Genomic DNA, 19,720 nt, shown 5'->3' with positions numbered 1-19,720 from the left:
TAGAAAAAGTGGAAACTCCACAGGTCGCTCAACACAACAAAAACGAAAATGTTGCAGGCTCGGTTTGATTGAGCCTGTTCATGGACGGTAGTGGAAATGCATGCTACCGTCCACGCCCTCTAGCCCCGGGTTGAGCAGAACTCAACATTTACACATGTTAAAAGTACAAAAAAACAATTTAGAGACATCCGCAGATGTGTTCATACGGCGGTGCACATGGAACCTTCAATGCTACACTAGTGTGTAATTCCATGAAAAGCGGCGTATGGTCCCCAGTTAAAATTAGGGGTTTGCCCTAAACGAGAAAACAATGAGCAGAATTAAACAAACTGGAATTTAGAATGGGGATCTGAGGTTATGGAGCCTGCATATCACAGAAACTGCCAAAAGACAAAATTAAAAAGCAGGCGCCATATCCAAGGGGTGATTATACAATACCCAAAGCTATAAAAACGAGAGTATTGGAACCACCCAGGCCGAAATGCTCAGGTTAAGAAACTAAACAGTACCAATAACACGACATAAAAGTCGCGCTGAACGATCTGAGAAGATCGAAATATAACAGCCCTGACTGAATGTAGGGGGAGACTTTTTACGGCCGCCACAAAGCACAAACAACGCTGCTGTGATAATAAATAGAAAAAGTGGAAACTCCACAGGTCGCTCAACACAACAAAAACGAAAATGTTGCAGGCTCGGTTTGATTGAGCCTTTGATAAAGCCAACTTGTTCAATGACTTTTTTGTTGGTCAAACACGTATAGATGAGAACTCAGCACCCCCGCTGCTACACCCACAAGCTGTTGATCACGACCTCCTTGTTAGTATTACTATTTCCCCAGATGAAGTAATATCTGTTTTACAATCTCTTCAACTAGGTAAAGCTGCAGGCCCTGATGGTATTAATAATCGTATCCTTCGTGAGCTTTCTTTAGAACTATCCGGCCCCTTGTGTGACCTCTTAAAATACTCATTGCGTATTTCTACAGTTCCAAACAGTTGGAAAAACGCTAACGTTACACCTTTTTTAAGTCTGGAGATCCTTCTCTTGTAAATAACTACCGTCCTATTTCTCTCATAAGTACTGTCAATAAAGTATTTGAAAAAATTGTGTTCAAACATACTTTCAATTTTCTTCATGAACATAACATCCTCCCCTGCAGTCTGGTTTTGTTCCGGGTGACTGTACAGTAAACCAATTTGCAACTTACATATATTCACAATTTATTTTCACAAGCTATTGATTCTGGTAAAGAGATAAGGGCTATATTTTGTGACATAAGTAAGGCATTCGACCGTGTTTGGCACAAGGGTCTCATTTATAATCTTAAGTCTATTGGAATCTCTGGATCCTTATACTTTGATACTTTGCTATACTTTGAACATTTAAGTGGATAAAGGAGATGTGTTTGGAGAGATCAATATGCTCCGTAAAGGTCGATAGTGAGGATGATGACGATATGGAATCATTCGATCCAGGTCCTGGGTTTAGATGTACATCACCTGATAAAAGTATAAGTGAATGAATATTCCAAATTTGGACGGATATAAACAGTATTACAATAGAGCCGAAAAGCAAGGATGAGAAATATCTGCTTTTGGCTGACTGGGTATCTGCGACTGTTCAATTGAACCTTAAGGTTTTGTAATGTTGTATAGGAGAAGAAAAGATCCGAAATTATAGCAAATGGCAGATAACTATCACAGCAAGAATAAAACAATAACCATACCAGAAAGAGAAATCTGAATTTAACAGGCAGATAAATTCCTCTCTTGATGGCAGATGACTTACGTTTCATTATTCTATATCTATTTTATCTATCCAATCGCGAACGTTCATTTGCAACACGTGACCGTACAATATATTACGGTATTTGGACGCACGTGCGTACAAAAATCCTGTATTTTCTGTATTTGGACGCACGCGCGTACAGAAAATCCTGTATTTTCTGTATTTGGACGGTCAACAGTCCCATGTTAAACATACGATAAAGCCCGAAACGCGTGAAAATGTTCCGAATGTAAATCGGATGAAGTAGGCGCTCTATGTACAGAGTTTGATTATGCGTCTTGAAATCAGGATTTAATTGTCGTTTTTTGTTTGTTTACAACACACAAAAACGATTCAAGTGATGACAATGCTATCTGATTAGATATTAACACGTTCTTTAATAATCAAACACCTAAAAATACTGTAAAAATCATCATCAGATGTGGAAATATTTGAAAAGTGGCTAAAAGAAGCTATTCCCGATTGGGCCTGTACATGGACGGTAGTGGAAATGCATGCTACCGTTTTCATCGGATCTTCACCAAACTTGCTGACAATGTTTGTGGACATAACATCTCGGCTAATTTCGATAACCAGCCAAATTGTACCAGGCACTCTTTGATTATGGTCCTTGAATTACTCGAAAAACGGGGAATTTAGCCTTGTCCGCTCTCTTAAAACGAACAGTTTTCATCCGATCTTCACCAAACTTGCTGACAATGTTTGTGGGCATAATATCTCAGCCAAGTATTATAACCACCCAAATCCCCCAAATGGCTGTTGTAGGGAGGTTGCACCATATAATTTATTTAATACTGATACGCAGAAAAAACATTCAATGAATTACGTATATTACGTATGAAGTGAAGTAAATATAGAATAAAAAGTTTATTAAAGGCCTAACATTGTTCTGTATAATATACATTTGCACTCATACCAAGCTGGGAAAATACAGAAAAGGCAGGAATGCAATATTCAGTAAAACATTTTTAATTTAAACTAAGATAAAATAGATATAGAATAAAAAGGTTATTTAACATTGTACTGTACAATACGAGATATATTTGGACTCGTGCCCAGCTGAGAAAACCATATTGGACGAGCCGCTAGGCGAGTCCAATATGATTTTCTCAGCTGGGTACTCGTCCAAATATATCTCCGTATTGTACAGAACAATGTTAAATAACCTAATATAATTACGTTACTGCAGAACACAGCAGAAGAAACAATAGGAAAGCCACCATGAAAGAGAAAGTCCTGGTAAAAACTTTAGGATAACATATCAACAGGTAGTACTGAAACGGCCCTGTCTGAGCCCATAAACTTTTAAGTCCAAAAATTTACCATGAAAGTTTTTCCCTATTTCTTTCTCCTTGCAGATATACTGGAAAACCACATGTAATCGATAATGCTCATTCACCTTTATATGTCAGCCAAATAACTATTCAGGGCTCCCAGTAGTTTACTTAATATTTACAAATAAGTGCCGAATTTCCTAGAATGTCGCTCCTTGTCCGCCATTTTGTATCCGGTCATGGAGGCTGCCATATTGGCGTAACCCGGCAATCCTCAGCCAATCAAACGAGCAATAGTGAGCCAAAACGATCTAAGCATAATTTGACCAATCAAATTAGCTCGTAGGCACCGAACTTTGGCTCATTTGGTCCTAAATATTTAAATTAGCTCAGTAAGTCACTTCTGGACATCCCCTTGACAATAGCAGCCGCTCTTTTCGTCAGGTAGAATTTCCTTGTATTATTTACGGTCTGTCACTGTATATTTTATTATTACCGTTTCCGTTATAATAAAAGCCCTCCTTAAGTGCGTTTACTTAACTTGAATTTCCCGTTTAACCTAAGGGTTACTCATAAAAGAAGCCAGAGTGCTTATAAAGGAGTAATTAGTTTGTACATTAAAGGTATATTAATACGATAAAGGCCTGCGAGGCGATAAAGGTATTTTATACATAAAAGGTACAAACTTAGTCAGCGGTCATTGTCCATCTCGGCCCTGTCCCCTTTCGAGGTTCCTGCTGGATAGTGTGAGATTCGTAGCTTATCTGTTTTATACAAGTACTTGATCATCAACTAATGTTGGGGAAGTGACGCGTCCCTAAGTGCATACGGTGACAGACCGGTTCCCGCGGCCCGTCCAGTAAGAATACTCCCTATATTTATCTTATATTAGAATTGTATTTATGAATGTTTACATGTTCTGAAATGAATGTTGAAATGAATGCTGAAGGAAAATAAATGAAATGAAATAATACATATTGTGATTGTAAACTATGCTTGTGTTGTGTTATCAAACTACAATAAAATAGTCGGTCGAGTTTGTGTCCTCAAGTCCAAGAAGTCCGTCGTTCTGTCTTTCCTCAAACAGAACCGCGTTAGATTTAGGTGGTTAGCTATTCTTAATATTTAACTCCCGCGTAACCTCTTGCCACAGAGGGACGTCACAGTACAATACAAAACAATACTGAGCTGTTGTCAAAACAAAGGAGAAAAGGAACCAAAACGAAAAACAAGAGAAAAGTAAAATCATATTTGTAGAGAAGGAAGATAGATTATACTGGAATCAATGCAGTAGACTGATATTTTAAGGAATAGGATTAATTTTTTATAAATTAAGGATATGGTGTGAAATTCAGTCGCTCCAGGGCTATAATGTATAGTGTTTTGTATGGTGTTTAAGTTTTAGTTATGAAGTAAAAGTAGTGAATAGAAAGTATTGCTCCTGTTCTGTTAGACCATATGATTAACGTTGATAATAAAAAAGAAGTCGGCTTGAAACTGCAGAATTAGCCACAAAAAATAAAAGAAGACATACCATTCATGAACTCGTAGTTTAAGCCGTACGCCGTTTTTTGAGTTACAGAGAATATTACTTTATGTATTCTAGTAATTATTGAAATTTTGACTTCATGATGAAGTATACTTTTTGTGAACAATATTAAACAAAAAGTGACAAAAGTGAAATTCTAAATAAGAAGTAAAGCTTATATAGTGTTCTATAGTAAGTAACAATTAAAGATAAAAAAGAAAACATCTTGAAATAAGATGTGCCATAACAGAAACATAATGTGCATATATTTTGGCGGTTGATTCTATTGTGCCATCCTTCCACGTCATTGTTTGTTCCTATGCTGCGCCCGTAGACCGATATGGATGGAAGTGGCCACATTGTGTTGGTGGTCCAAGTTTCTCTGACGTAATTAAAGTACGCTGTGAGACGGACGACGGAGGCGTCGACCTTGTCACTCAGTTTTTGGAAGGCATCGGCGATGTCGTCGGCTGGCAGGAACGGCAGAGCGAAGACTTTTCGTAGGAGATTATACACGCTGCCCTTCTGCTCGTACTCGTGCTGTAAATACAGAAAAATGATTATGTAAGAACAAACAAAGAAAACAACGTTATAACTTGAATTGATTTAACAGATACTATGTAATGAACATATATTATTATTATTTGAATTTTAATCTATTCAGATAATATTTAATATTTTAGATTTTTCACTTGCTTATGTAAGAACAAAGAAAACAACGTTATAACTTGAATTTATTTATTTAACAGATACTTTGAATGAACATATATTATTATTATTATTATTATTATTTGAATTTGATCTATTCAGATAATAGATAATATTTTAGATTTTTAACTTGCTTACCGTGAGCCCTTTTTTCTGGATCTGCTTGCACAGCGCCTGTTTGAAGTGGAAGGAGCAACCATGTATGACAGGGTCGTCAAACACACTGCGAAGTCCGTTCCAGAGTCTCTTCTCGAAGTCGGCGACGAACGACGACACTTTTTGAGGTGATGGTAATGACTCTTTGATGCTCTTGAACACCTGGAATACACATGAGCACACGTAAAATATTTTTTGTATTGAAACATAAATTACATAATTACGACCCATTTTAAATCTTTATCTTTCATGATTTCAGAGCTTAGTAAAGAGCTTGATATGACGGTAGTTTATGTATAATTATAACTAGTAGTATACATATACACAGTTTACCTTTTTATAGTCCTTGGACTTCTTGCCAGACATGAGAGCGAAGCAGAGAGGCAGTTGTTTCATGTTACCGTCGGATTGATGAACGCGTGGATGGAGACTAGCTGGTAGAACGGCTTTGTAACGATCTTGACTGTTCCGTCTATGTACCACGTCTTGGCATTAGAGAGAAGTTGAAGTTGCTGGTCGGTGGCAAAGACAATGTGTCGTCCCGCCCCCGATTTCACGTCGGCTCTGAGGAATGTCTCTGGGATCTTACGCTCGGTGAAATCTATATCCAAGTCGAATTTCGTGTCCTTTGATGTCTTTGGGCGTGTCGATTCCCTCTTACGGTTTACAATCCGAACAAGTGTATCCTTTTGTGGTCGTGATGTAGATGGTGCGCCGGCGTCTTTGAAGTTGTCAGTGACCTTCTTCACGATGGATTCGGCTGATTCGTATAACTCGTGTTTGGCGACGGACTTGATCTCGGCTTTAATCCTAACGGCGGGGAAAATACCTGGTCTGGCTGGGTGGTTGTGGTGTGAGCTAGTGGTGAAAGTGTCACCGACTTGCTTTACACTTGTCGAACACGGATGTCGACCTCGGACGCTGCATCGCCACTGTCTGGTACCGTCCTTGTTGAAACGTTTGTGTGTGTACTGGAATCCGTCGGTAGAGACAAGTTTTCTCTTTACTCGTTCAGTACCCTCGCCGACGAGTGAAACGTTGTAACTGCTTCAACGATTGATGGGTCTTCGCGGATAGTAGATTCAGCGATGGATCTGGAAAAAAAAGAACAATCAAACTATTATCAGAACAATATTCACGTATCATTCAATATTCATAAATAAGTGTACGTTCATATGACGTCACGGGAGTGTAATAAAGCCATTAAATTGATATTCTAATATGACTATTAATGCTTTAATTATCATAACGATATAATGTGACGTCACGCCGACGATATTTAGCGCCATGTATACATCTAGAAATAGTTAACACATTTGTTAAATTGGTTATTCGCTCTACAGAATAATTTGCCATCCTTTCAAATTTGATCTATATTTTACTTATTTCTTATTCATATTAGCACTAGCGTCGTTCGAAATAATTCCATCGGGATGCGCCCGGCATACAACTGCCCATTGTTTATAAATAAGATATGGATACTCACTCTTCCTGTGTTTCGTGGCCAGCAGAATAAGCCCTGTGTGGGCGGTCGACGTCGATGTCGCTGTCGTTGGTGACAGTAGAGGCGTCGTCACCGTCATTGATAGAGGTGTTTGTAGCGTTAGGTGTATCCAGCGCTTCGTCATCACAAGACGTTGATGTCTTCGATGATATCACTGGTGTCAACAGCAGGAGACGGTACCGGAATGTCGATATGTCCTATATTTGCATTATTCACTCAACATGCCATGGTCACTTTAATTCATTAATCACTCATATGATACGTCCTTTAATTATATCACTCAATATTTTTTAATTGGCGAATGACACCTTGTTCTCATTATTGGCTTGTATTATTACACGCTGTGAGAAACAAATTTAATTAATAATTTGATTTCCTTTTATCATCACCCGTTGTGACAAACAGCAGTTAAAGAGGTGCTTTATTGATCATTACATTTTGATGTTCATGAAATTACAAGGATACGATTTCATTTCAAAGTTTATTTATTGGGTATTGAAATTTATGCATTATTTGGACATAAATGTTTCAAAAGTTCAGGATTATGTGGATTAAATTTGATGTAAAGATACCAAATGTACATCGTACACACAGGTAAGAAGTTTGTTTTGTGAAGCTTAAGTGCAATATACAGTAATCTAGATACGCACTTTTATCTCGTGAAAATTATATTTAACACTAAAAAATGTTATTATTACACATAATATCATTGTAAGGAAAACTTAAACAATTTGGGCCGAATAAGCCAAAGAATTCTGGGCCGAATCAGCGGATCTAGGCCTTTTAGAAGGGGGCAGATAATTTAGTGGTGTTCAACCTGGAGGGTGGTGAAACAAATAGAACCAAGTTTGTAAAATTCAATAATCTAAACAGGTGTGCCATGGCCGCTGCAAGTATGAAGCATCAGAAAAAATCGTCTATTCGACGATTAGCAGCTAAGAATTTTCTTTCAAACATATCTCTAGACGGAACACATAGGGACACAAATTACATGTTCCATGTTTGGAAACGTCACAAGCAAAAGCATGAACTGGATGAAAGGTTAGAAAGTGTGGTAGTTACCGGACAGTTAAGTATGGACAGTGATCATGGGGAACAACAATTAACAGAAATAGTGCATGACAGTAAGACTAACACTTCATTAGATGATCATACAAGACCACGCTCTCATACAATGTATCTCATACAAGAACGGAAAGAGCCTAGCAACAAGTTTGAGAAAGAAAAACTTTCTGAAAAATTGGTTGGCAAAAGATGGAGGTATAACCGTATATCTAAATATCATTCAGTAAGATTGCCTTTAGAATTCATTGATGACACTGACATTTTAGGCAAACTTAGGCATAAGTATTATGTATGGGCTGCTTTTGTGAATTTCTTCAGACTGGGCACATCTCCCATTTGGGTTAGTTTAGCATGTTTTTGACTGTCTTTTTAGCTTGTCTGATTTTTTAAAAAATTCTACAAGGTATAGTTGTCATTTGGTCGTCGGCGTTGGTTAAAATTTTTGTTTAGGTCCACCTTTTCTCAAACACTATGAAACTTGCACACTTGTTTATCATAATTAGGGGACTATATGCAAAAAGAATGCATTTTGTTAGAATTATGACCCTTTTTGTACTTAGAAAACTTGAGTTTCTTGGTTGAAATTTTTGTTTAGGTCACCTTTTTGCAATGCCCTCTGTCCGGCCATCTGTCCATCCTAGCAAACGAAGAGAACATTTTTTGGGTACTGAGGACAGTAGGTAACGGTAAATTGTATTTATTACGTACTGCTTATTGGATTCTCTTTGTCACTTGCTGGGTATTTTAAAACAAAAGAAATACCCAATAAAGGTCTGGTCGTAAGAATGTCCGTCTGTAAAACTGGAACCTACAATTACACAAAAAGTATTCAAGCTAGGTTCATTAAACTTGGTATGTGAATAGAGGGCAATATGTAGATTATAAACATATATATGACTTATTCTTGTAGATCAAAGGTCAAGCTCACTATTGAAGGTCAAGTAAAGATTGTTTCTGCTCCATACCTTTTAAATGCATTGATGGATTATCTTCGTGGTCATGGTGGTACACACAAATGTTTACCATGATGAGACAATGTGTCAACACATGATCTGTGCTTGTCAGTTAAAGGTCAAGGTCACTGTTTAAAGTCAAGTAAAAATTTGTTTCTGCCCCATAACTTGTAAACGCATTGAAGGATTTTTTTATTGATACACAGAGATGTTCCCTATGATCAGATTATGTGTCATGCACGTGACCCATGGTTTTTGGTCAAAGATCATGGTTAACTTTTGTTTATGGGCTCAAAGTCGGTATAATAGCCACAGCTTCAAACTTAATACAAAGACTACGTATAACCTGATTAGGATCTGTATTTATTTTGGGGTCAGTGGCTCACAGATCAAGGTAACAGGGATAGTGACCCCACTCCCTCTCTCTACCAATTACCTTGTTTTTAGCTTGACTATTCGAGGAATAGTCTAGCTATTGTACTCACCCTGGCGTTGGCATCTCACCTTGGTTAAAGTTTTGCATGCAAGTACATACAGCTATCATTTAAAGGCATATAGCTTTGAAACTTATTTTTTCTTTTTCTAGGTCAATTACCAACCTCACTGGGTCAAGTTCCATAACTCTGACTTGTATTTTGAGCAAATTATGCCCCCTTTTGGACTTAGAAAATCCTGGTTAAAGTTTTACATGCAAGTTACTATCTCCAAAACTAATGCAGATATTGAATTGAAACTTCACATGTGTCTTCGGGGTTATAAAACTAGCTGATAGCATCAAGTCGCATAACTCTGACCTGCATTTTGGCCAAATTATGTCCCCTTTTGGACTTAGAAAATCCTGATTAACGTTTTGCATGCAAGTACATACAGCTATTCCTTGAAGGCGTATAGGTTTGAAACTTTTTTTTTATTTTTCTAGATCAATTACCAACCTCACTGGGTCAAGTCCCATAACTCTGACATGTATTTTGGACAAATTATGCCCACTTTAGACTTAGAAAATTCTGGTTAAAGTTTTGTGTGCTAGTTACTATCTGCAGAACAAATGCAGATATTAAATTAGAACTTCACATGTGCCTTCAGGGTTATAAAACTAGTTGATTGCATCAAGTCCCATAACTCTGACATTTATTTGGCCAAATTATGTCCCCTTTTGAACATAAAACTTCTGGTTAAAGCTTTGCATGTAAGTTACTATCTCCAAAACTAATGCAGATACTGGATTGAAACTCTATAGATATTTTAACAGTTAGGGTAACATTTTCCTGCTTCTGGGACAATAATTCCAGTAGTCAAGCATTGGCTCATGGTGAGCTTTTGTGACCGCTCAATGTCCGTCGTCAGTCATCCGTCAGTCAACATTTTCTAAAAAAACCTTTTTATTGAAAATCACTGGGCAGAATTACACCAAACTTCACAGGAATGAGCCTTTTGTGGCCCCCTTTCAAAATTGTTCAAAGAATTGAATTCCATGCAGAACTCTGGTTGCCATGGCAACTGAAAGGAAATTTTTTAAAAATCTTCTTGTCCAAAACCACAGGGCCTAGGGCTTTGATATCTGGTTTGTACCATCATCTAGTGGTCCTCTACCAAAATTGTTCAAATTATCCCCCTAAGGTCAAATATGGCCCCGCCCTGGGGGTCCCTTGGTTTATATAGATTTGTATAGGGAAAACTTTGAAAATCTTCTTGTACAAAACCACATGGCCTAGGGCTTTGATATTTGGTGTGTAGCATCATCTAGTGGTTCTCTACCAAGATTGTTCAAAATATCCCCCTAGGGTCAAATATGGCCCCACCTTGGGGGTCACATGGTTTATATAGACTTATAGAGGGAAAACTTTGAAAATCTTCTTGTACAAAACCACATGGTCTAGGGCTTTGATATTTGGTATGTAGCATCATCTAGTGGTCCTCTACCAAGATTGTTCAAATTATCCCCCTAGGGTCAAATATGGCCCCGCCCCGGGTATCCCAAGTTTAACATAGACTTATATAGAAAAAAAAGTTTAAAAATCTTCTTATCTGAAACCACAACACTTGGACCTTTGATATTTGGTATGTAGCATTGTCTTATGGTCCTTAACCAAAATTGTTCAAATTGTACCCCTTGGGTGAAAAGAGGCCCTGCCCTGGGGGTCCCAAGTTTTATATAGACTTATAAAAGCTTTAAAAATCTTCTTGCCTGAAACCATACGACCTAGGCTTTTGATATTTGGTATGATGCATTGTCTGGTAGTCCTCTACCAAAATTGTTCAAATTATGCCCCTTGGGTTAAAAGAGGCCCCGCCCTGGGGTCACTTAGTTATTATGTGAGTTATATAGGAAAAATACTTTAAAAAATCATCTGATCCCAGGGTTGGCAAGTATTTCCCGGGGGCGGGAATTACCACAGGTATTTCCCGGTAATTCCTGTCCCGGGAAATGATCCAAATTTCACAAAAGTGGGAATTAGTGGGAAATACTCAAGATTTGAAAATTTTTGGCATGAAAATTTACTTTTTAATATAAATTAATTCAATAAATTTGCAAACATTTTAGTCACATCGATAAATTAGAAGTAAACAAATGTATGCTAGTTCAATACATGCATGGTGTGACTGGCTAGGAGTGGAACACTCAATTGGTCCATTACATTTTGCTTTATGTGCTCTTAAACGGTCATTCTTGCCACTTACAACTGTTTTACAGTCTTTACAAGTCACAGTCTTTTTAGAACCATCTTCAAAAACATCGTAAAAATCCCAAACTGTATCCTTTGGCTTGAACCTCTTCATGTTTACCCTTTCACTTACAAAATCTAACTGGTTATGTGATATGAGTGAGATACCATCAGACCACAATTAGTGACCATGATTAGAAATCAGCAGAGCTGAAGCTAGATTAAGCATTGTATTACCAGTCAGACAAATACAGCTTCAGGCTACAATCACAATGTGATGCTCTGATTCTCAATAGTAATAGGCATTTTTGGTAAACAAAAAAGAAATTGAAATAAAAATTTAGGATTTGATTTTAGTACATTTAGTGCTTAAAAAGAATATTTATATTATTTGTTTTTAATTGAGAGAAATATTTCATGTTAACTGAATTACATTTGTTTAGGTCTCTGCTCATACAATGAGATGTTGACTTTTCCCCACTATTTCCCACTTTTTTCCCGGGGAATACCTGTATTTCCCGCTGTCCTGGTAAAAATTAGTATTTCCCGCTTTTATGCCAACCCTGTCTGATCCTATTTCCAAGACTGTTTGATTATAATAACCTGATGACCCCAAGTAATATGATGTCACTTGACTGTGACCTTGACCTACTCGCATCGGCGTGAGCGTAGGCGTCACACAAATGTTAAAGTTTGCGTACCATCCCAAATATTTTCAAAGTCCATTGAGCTATTGCTTTCATATTTTGCATACTTATTTACCATCATGACCCCAGTCTGTAAAAAGGAGGAGGCAACTCTATCAAGCATTTTGACTGAATTATGGCCCCTTTTCGACTTAGAATAAATGTTAAAGTTTGCGTACCACCCTAAATATTTTCAAAGTCCATGGAGATATTGCTTTGATATTTTGCATACTTGTTTACCATCATGACCCCAGTCTGTAAAAAGGAGGAGGCAACTCTATCAAGCATTTTGACTGAATTATGGCCCCTTTTCGACTTAGAATAAATGTTAAAGTTTGCGTACCACCCCAAATATTTTCAAAGTCCATTGAGATATTGCTTTGATATTTTGCATACTTGTTTACCATCATGACCCCAGTCTGTAAAAAGGAGGAGGCAACTCTATCAAGCATTTTGACTGAATTATGGCCCCTTTTCGACTTAGAATATGCTTATTGTAATGTTAAAGTTTTACTCATTGCTTATATTATACTAAGAATAGTCAAGCGCGCTGTCCACTGACAGCTCTTGTTAAGATACAGCCTTGAAGTTTTGATGACATACACAGCTTGCGCACAAATCGTAAAACTGAATTTCATTGACCATGAATGTGACCTACTGACTTTCTTAATATTTTATCATCAGTTTGACATTTGAAACATGTAGCTCATATTACTCAGGTGAGCGATCCAGGGTCATCATGACCCTCTTGTATGAATACTATTTTACATTGTCAGTCGGTCCATCAATACCATTTGGTTTCTGATTCATAACTAGAGACCGTTTTGTTTCATAATAGTCAGACGTCAAAGGGTGATTATCTGTGATCAGTAGATGACCCCTAGTGTTTTGGGTGGCAGTAGGTCAAAGGTCAAGGTCACAGTGACCTTGAGACTAAAAACAGTTTCGCTTAATAACTAAAGAACCCTTTAGCTTATAGTCATCAATCTTTATAGGATGTCTGCCATTGGTCAGTAGATGACCACCATAGTTTTAGGGGTCAGTGGGTCAAAGGTCAAGGTACAGTGACCTTGAGACTGAAAACAATTTCCACTTAATAACTAAAGAACGCTTTAGCCTATAGTCATCAATCTTTATAGGATGACTGCCTGTAGTCAGTAGATGACCACCATAGTTTTAGGAGTCAGTAAATCAAAGGTCAAGGTACAGTGACCTTGAGACTGTAAACAGTTTCTGCCCAATAACTAAAGAACACTGACTTACAGTCGTCAAACTTCATCGGATGACTGCCTGTGATCAGAAGCTGATCCCTGGAAATCAGTAGGGCAAATGTCAAGGTCGGAATGACTTTGACTGTGAAAATAATTTCAGCTCAATAACCAAAGAACACAGTCCACAAACTTAGGAATGTTGCCTGTGGTCAGTAAATGACCCTTATTATGTTAGTGGTCAGTACGTCAAAGGGCAAGGTCGTAGTGATCGTTGGACAGAAGATGGGACAGGCCATAATGGGGTGGGGGCGGGGGGCGGAGCATGTGTTTTAAGTTTCAGTTTAGTACATTGATTGAAAAATTGTGTTCAATCCAGATGAAACAGATGTCAGAAACAAACAATCCCTTTATTGTGTGTTTCTGCAAAACTGGAATGATATTTGAATATTTAATTTTCTAATCTATTATCTAATCATTGTTACTTTATTATTTAGGGCCTCATCTTGTTCTGGTGATCGGGACAAAGCTACAACACGGAAACGTTTAGTCCACCTCCCAGCTGATCATGTACCTAGCATTACAGAGAAAATTGGTAAGGAGCGAGTTGTAGCAAAATAGTTTCAAGTGCATTCAGACTTCTTTTTAATTTTGTTTAGTGTTTTCCCAAGGCTACTAAGTCATATGACTGTGATTGTTAAATTTTGTGAAGATAGAACTCGAAATGCTTTCGTCATTTTTTGCTAGAAATCATCTATGTAGCTACAGTAAGCTAACAGCTAAACAGAAAATCATTTATTAATCCCCCGCCGTGGCGGAGGGATTATAGGAATGGTCTGCGTCCGTCCTTCCGTCCTTCCGTCCGTAACAAATTTGTGTCCGGTCCATATCTCCTAAACCCCTTGAAGGATTTTCATGAAACTTGGGTCAAATGATCACCTCATCAAGACGATGTGCAGAACCCATGAGTCAGCCATGTCGGTTCAAGGTCAAGGTCACAACTCAAGGTCAAAGGTTTGAGCCTGCCATTTTGTGTCCGCTCTATATCTCCTAAACCCCTTGAAGGAATTTTATAAAACTTTGGTCAAATGATCACCTCATCAAGACGATGTGCAGAACCCATGAGTCAGCCATGCCGGCTCAAGGTCAAGGTCACAACTCAAGGTCAAAGGTTTGAGCCTTCCATTTTGTGTCCGCTCTATATCTCTTAAACCCCTTAGATTTAAACTGGGTCAAATGATCACTCATCAAACATTGCAGACCATGAGTCAGCACGCTCAGGCAAGGTCCAACTCAGTCAGGTTGAGCCTCTTGTGCCGCTCATCCTAAACCTGAAGGAATTTATAAAACTTGTCAAATGTCCCTCATCAGACATTGCATAAACCCATGAGTCAGTCATGCCCGCTCAAGGTCAAGGTCACAACTTAGGGTCAAAGGTTTGAACCTTCCATTTTGTGTCCGCTTTTTATCTCCTAAACCCCTTGAAGGATTTTCATCAAACTTGGGTCAAACGATCACCTCATCAAGGCGATGTGCAGAACTTATGAGTCAGCCATGTCAGGTCAAGGTCAAGGTCACAACTGAAGGTCAAAGGTTTGAGCCTTCCATTTTGTGTCCACTCTATATCTCCTAAACCCCTTGAAGGAATTTTATAAAACCTGGGTCAAATGATTACCTCATCAAGACGATGTGCAGAAATTATGAGTCAACCATGCCAGCTCAAGGTCAAGGTCACAACTAAGGGTTGAAGGTTTGAGCCTTCCATTTGGTGTCCACTCTGTATCTCCTTAACCCCTTGAAGGATTTTCATCAAACTTTGGTCAAATGATCACCTCATCAAGAACTCATGAGTCAGCCATGTCAACTCAAGGTCAAGGTCACAACTGAAGGTCAAAGGTTTCAGCTCTGTATCTCCTAAACCCCTTGAAGGATTTTCATGAAACTTTGGTCAAATGATCACCTCATCAAGACGTTGTGCAGAATTCATGAGTCAGCCGTGTCAGTTCAAGGTCAAGGTCACAGCTAAAATCAAAGGTTTTACCCTTTCACTATCCATAGCAGTGGCGGGGGATTTAGCTGTCTTTCAGACTGCCTTGTTGTAATTATTTCAAGGGGTGTTTTAGAATAAATTTTGTCATCTTATGCAGGGCAGTGTTTTTTTCATGCCTGGTATTTTAAAGAAATTTTTGTAATACCCACCTCCCACTTTATATGCAGATGTTTAAGTGTAGTCACTTCAGGTAGGTCTCTGAGGAGTTGTTCTTGCACATCGGACTGGACCAGTGATACAGGTACAGGTGTTTCCGGTGATTTTACCCATGCCGGCAAAACCCATCGGGCACCACCCCCACATACCGGATGACTCTCGTGCTGTTAAAGACAACTAGTGATTCATGCATTGAATATGTAATATACAAAAAAATCAGGTACTTTGATTTTTTTGTATGTTACATATTAAATGCATGTATCACTAGTGAAGATTTGATAAAAGACAGTGTGTCTGAAATCATTAGTCCTCCATCTCTGATTCATGTGGGGAAGTTGACAGTTACTTGCGGAGAACAGGTTTGTACTGGTACAGAGTCCAGGAACACTGGTTAGGTTAACTGGCTGCCGTTACATAACTGAAATACTGTTGAAAAATGGCGTTTAACCCAAAACAAACAAACAAATGATTACTGTTTCAGATCGTTCATTGAGCCGATACTCTAGTTCTGTGTCGGGAGAGTCCAGTGATTCACATGATCATGATGTGAGATTTATTTCCCCAGACAGTCGTAGAAGAATCAAAAATGAAAGGTACGGTGTATTAAAACTTATTTGATAACATGAAGTGTCTAATAAATTAGTATGGACTTAGAGAATTTCTATAGAAACATAGGGCTTTGCATGTCAGTTTGTAGGTAGACGAGGAGGTTACAGTCTTTTACTTGAGAGCCTTTTGACCCGTAGCATTCATATTTTTGAGGATAGTAGATCTTTGAAAGCATTTTGTTGCCAGACAGATCAAAAATGAAAAATACCTAATAGTTTTTCTGTCTGTGACCATGATCTTTTAGTTAAAGGGTCTGAGTCCTGAATAAAACAGTTTGTCTTATTAATGATTATCCATGACAAAGTTATAAAATGAACAAGAAAATAACTTAAAATACTTGACTTCTATGTGACCTTGACCTTAGAGTTAAGAGGTCAGAGACTTGCACATGTTATTGTGAGTGACTGTGTAACATCTTTATATATTGATTCATATTTAAGTAACTCGGCAGAAACATTCTCTACAACAGGGTGACATTTCACTTGCAAGACTTAGATCCTTAGTTCAAAGCTCAAGGTCACACAGGTCAAAGAATTGAGGTGATTTGGCTTGTCTAGTCTATAATGTTTTCATTCACTTGGTACAAATATCCACTCTAGAAAGACACTGGAACATTTGTCACTTATAACAATAGAAAGTTTAGTGTCTTGTTACAGGATTATACAAGGGTTGATCCAAAAGTATACCACTGCATCCACTGCAGATTTATTCGTCATTATATTATTATAGAAATTATTTCAAGATACTCACTTATTCAGTTAAAATTACACAGGTGAATAATTGTTATTTTCTAGGTTTGTTTCCTTTTAAATTCAAATGTCACCACTGACAAAATTTCGCCATTAGCAAAAAAGCATTTCTTCAGTTAACAGAAGAAATCCCCAAAATAGTACACCTAATCATACGAAGTTATGTTGGTGTCAAGTTACGTCTTTCAGTTCTAAGTTTGTTCTTTTTTAATTGCAAAGTTCACCACTGATGACATTTTGCCACGTGCAAAAAAAGCATTTCTTCAGTCAGCAGAAAAAATCATTTCAAACAAAGACATCACCTATTAACGTCAAAATATCACACCTAATCATATGAAGTTATGTCAGTGTCAAGTTACATCTTTAGCAGTCATCCCTGAGAACTGTAGCTGCATCTTTGCAGGTTAGAGTTTGTCATGTAGTTCTAAGACTTGCTGTTGCCTAGTGACAAAAATATATATGTATTGATGTCAATCACGTCACTGACATGCATTGATCACCGTTACCGTGCTTTCTATTCATGTCAGTATCTCAAACAAAATATTTTCATGATATTTTAAGAAAATATTGCTAATAGATCAAGGTACTTCGATAGAATTTTTGTTATACTCTTTTTTTTCTTCTTTTTTTATTATACACGTTTTTAACTTAGCTGTTTGAAATTTTTCAAATTGGAGGGCTGTTTTTGTACCCCCCGACAACAAAGTTGTAAGGGGGGTGTATACTGGTTTCATGTTGTCTGTCTGTCCGTCTGGCCGTCTGTCCGTAGACGCAATCTTGTGCGCACCATCTCTCCTTATCCCCTTGACAGAATTTAATGAAACTTCACACAAGTGATCAGTAACAACAGTAGTTGTGCATGGGGCATGTTAGGTTCTTTTAGAAAAAAAATTTGCAGAGTTATGGGACTTTGTTTTTTTGTTACTATACTATATACATAGACACAATCTTGTGTGCACCATCTCTCCTCATCCCCTTGACACAATTGAATGAAACCACACAAGTGATCAGTACCAAAAGTAGTTGTGCATGGGGCATGTTAGGTTCTTTTAGAAAAAAAATTTGCAGAGTTATGGGACTTTGTTTTTTTGTTACTATACTATATACATAGACACAATCTTGTGCGCACCATCTCTCCTCATCCCCTTGACACAATTTAATGAAACTTCACACAAGTGATCAGTAACAACAGTAGTTGTGCATGGGGCATGTTAGGTTCTTTCAGAAAAAAAAATTTGCAGAGTTATGGGACTTTGTTTTTTTGTTACTATACTATATACATAGACACAGTCTTGTGCGCACCATCTCTCCTCATCCCCTTGACACAATTTAATGAAACTTCACACAAGTGATCAGTACCAACAGTAGTTGTGCATGAGGCATGTTAGGTTCTTTTAGAAAAAAAATTGCAGAGTTATGGGACTTTGTTTTTTTGTTACTATACTATATACATAGACACAATCTTGTGCACACCATCTCTCCTCATCCCCTTGACACAATTTAATGAAACTTCACACAAGTGATCAGTAACAACAGTAGTTGTGCATGGGGCATGTTAGGTTCTTTCAGCGACAAAAATTGCAGAGTTATGGGACTTTGTTTCTTGTTAACATACTATGTACATACAGTCTGCATATGCAATCTTGTGCGTGCCTAATCTACCAAACCCTTGCACACAATTTAATGAAACTTCACACAAGTGATCAGTACCAACCCTAGTTGTGCATGGTGCATGTTACATTCTTTTAGATAAATATTCTGCATAGTTATGGGACTTTGTTTTTTGTTACTATACTGTATACATACAGTCTATATACATACAGTCCACATAATTATGCTATCTTGTGTGCGTCAAATTGCAATGTACTGTGTCAGTGCATGCGGGGGGTACATTCATCACCTTTAGTGATAGCTCTAGTTGTCACTTGGGTCAGCATCATGTAAGCAGGTTTCTCTAAAACTACTAGGCCTTCATCATGAGATTACCTAACAGGACAAGTTACATAAATCTAATTATCAAAATCATGCTTCTTTTTATGCCCCCCTTCGAAGAAGAAGGGGTATATTGTTTTGCAGATGTCTGTCAGTAGGTTGGTTGGTTGGTCGGTCGGTCAGTATGTAGACCAGTCTGTTTCTGGATGATAACTCAAGAATGCTTAAGCCTAGGATCGTGAAGGTTGGTAGGGAGGTTGGTCATAAACGCAGAAGTCCCCTATTGATTTTGAGATCTGTAGGTCAAAGGTCAAGGTCACAGTGACCCAGAACAGTTAAATGGTTTTGATAACTTAAGAACGCTTGGGTCTAGGATCATGAAAATTGATAGTGAGGTTGGTCATCATCAGCAAATGACTCCTATTGATTTTGAGGTCAATAGGTCAAAGGTCAAGGTCACAGTGACCTGGAATACTTAAACGGTTTCCGGATGATAACACAAGAATGCTTGGGCCTAGGATCATGAAAATTGATAGGGAAGATTGTCATGACAAGCAGATGACCCTTATTGATTTTGAGGTTAGCTCTTGTTAACATAGAATTTCAGGTTAAAGTTTTGGATATAAGCAGAATTCTCAGAAACTACTTGGTCAAATGTTTTCAAACTTCATACATGTCTTTCACATCA

The 19,720-nt window shown here is 37.9% G+C and overlaps 1 protein-coding gene across 2 annotated transcripts in view; it reads left to right on the top strand.

The window, feature by feature from the left end:
- The first annotated feature begins 7,841 nt into the window (after positions 1-7,841).
- The window catches only part of LOC123524294 (CDK5 and ABL1 enzyme substrate 1-like), an 81,055-nt gene continuing 69,176 nt past the window's right edge, over positions 7,842-19,720 (top strand). For both annotated transcript variants that reach the window (XM_053539018.1, XM_053539017.1), the window contains exons 1-3: positions 7,842-8,221; positions 14,034-14,131; positions 16,224-16,335. In XM_053539018.1, coding sequence (XP_053394993.1) covers positions 7,842-8,221; positions 14,034-14,131; positions 16,224-16,335 — 590 coding nt within the window. The remainder of the gene's footprint in view (positions 8,222-14,033; positions 14,132-16,223; positions 16,336-19,720) is intronic.

This window comes from Mercenaria mercenaria, chromosome 3 (assembly GCF_021730395.1).
Source record: "Mercenaria mercenaria strain notata chromosome 3, MADL_Memer_1, whole genome shotgun sequence".
Classification (NCBI taxonomy): Eukaryota; Metazoa; Mollusca; class Bivalvia; order Venerida; family Veneridae; genus Mercenaria; species Mercenaria mercenaria.
Note: the sequence above shows the minus strand (reverse complement) of the source record. Positions and strands in the feature narration are given on the sequence as shown.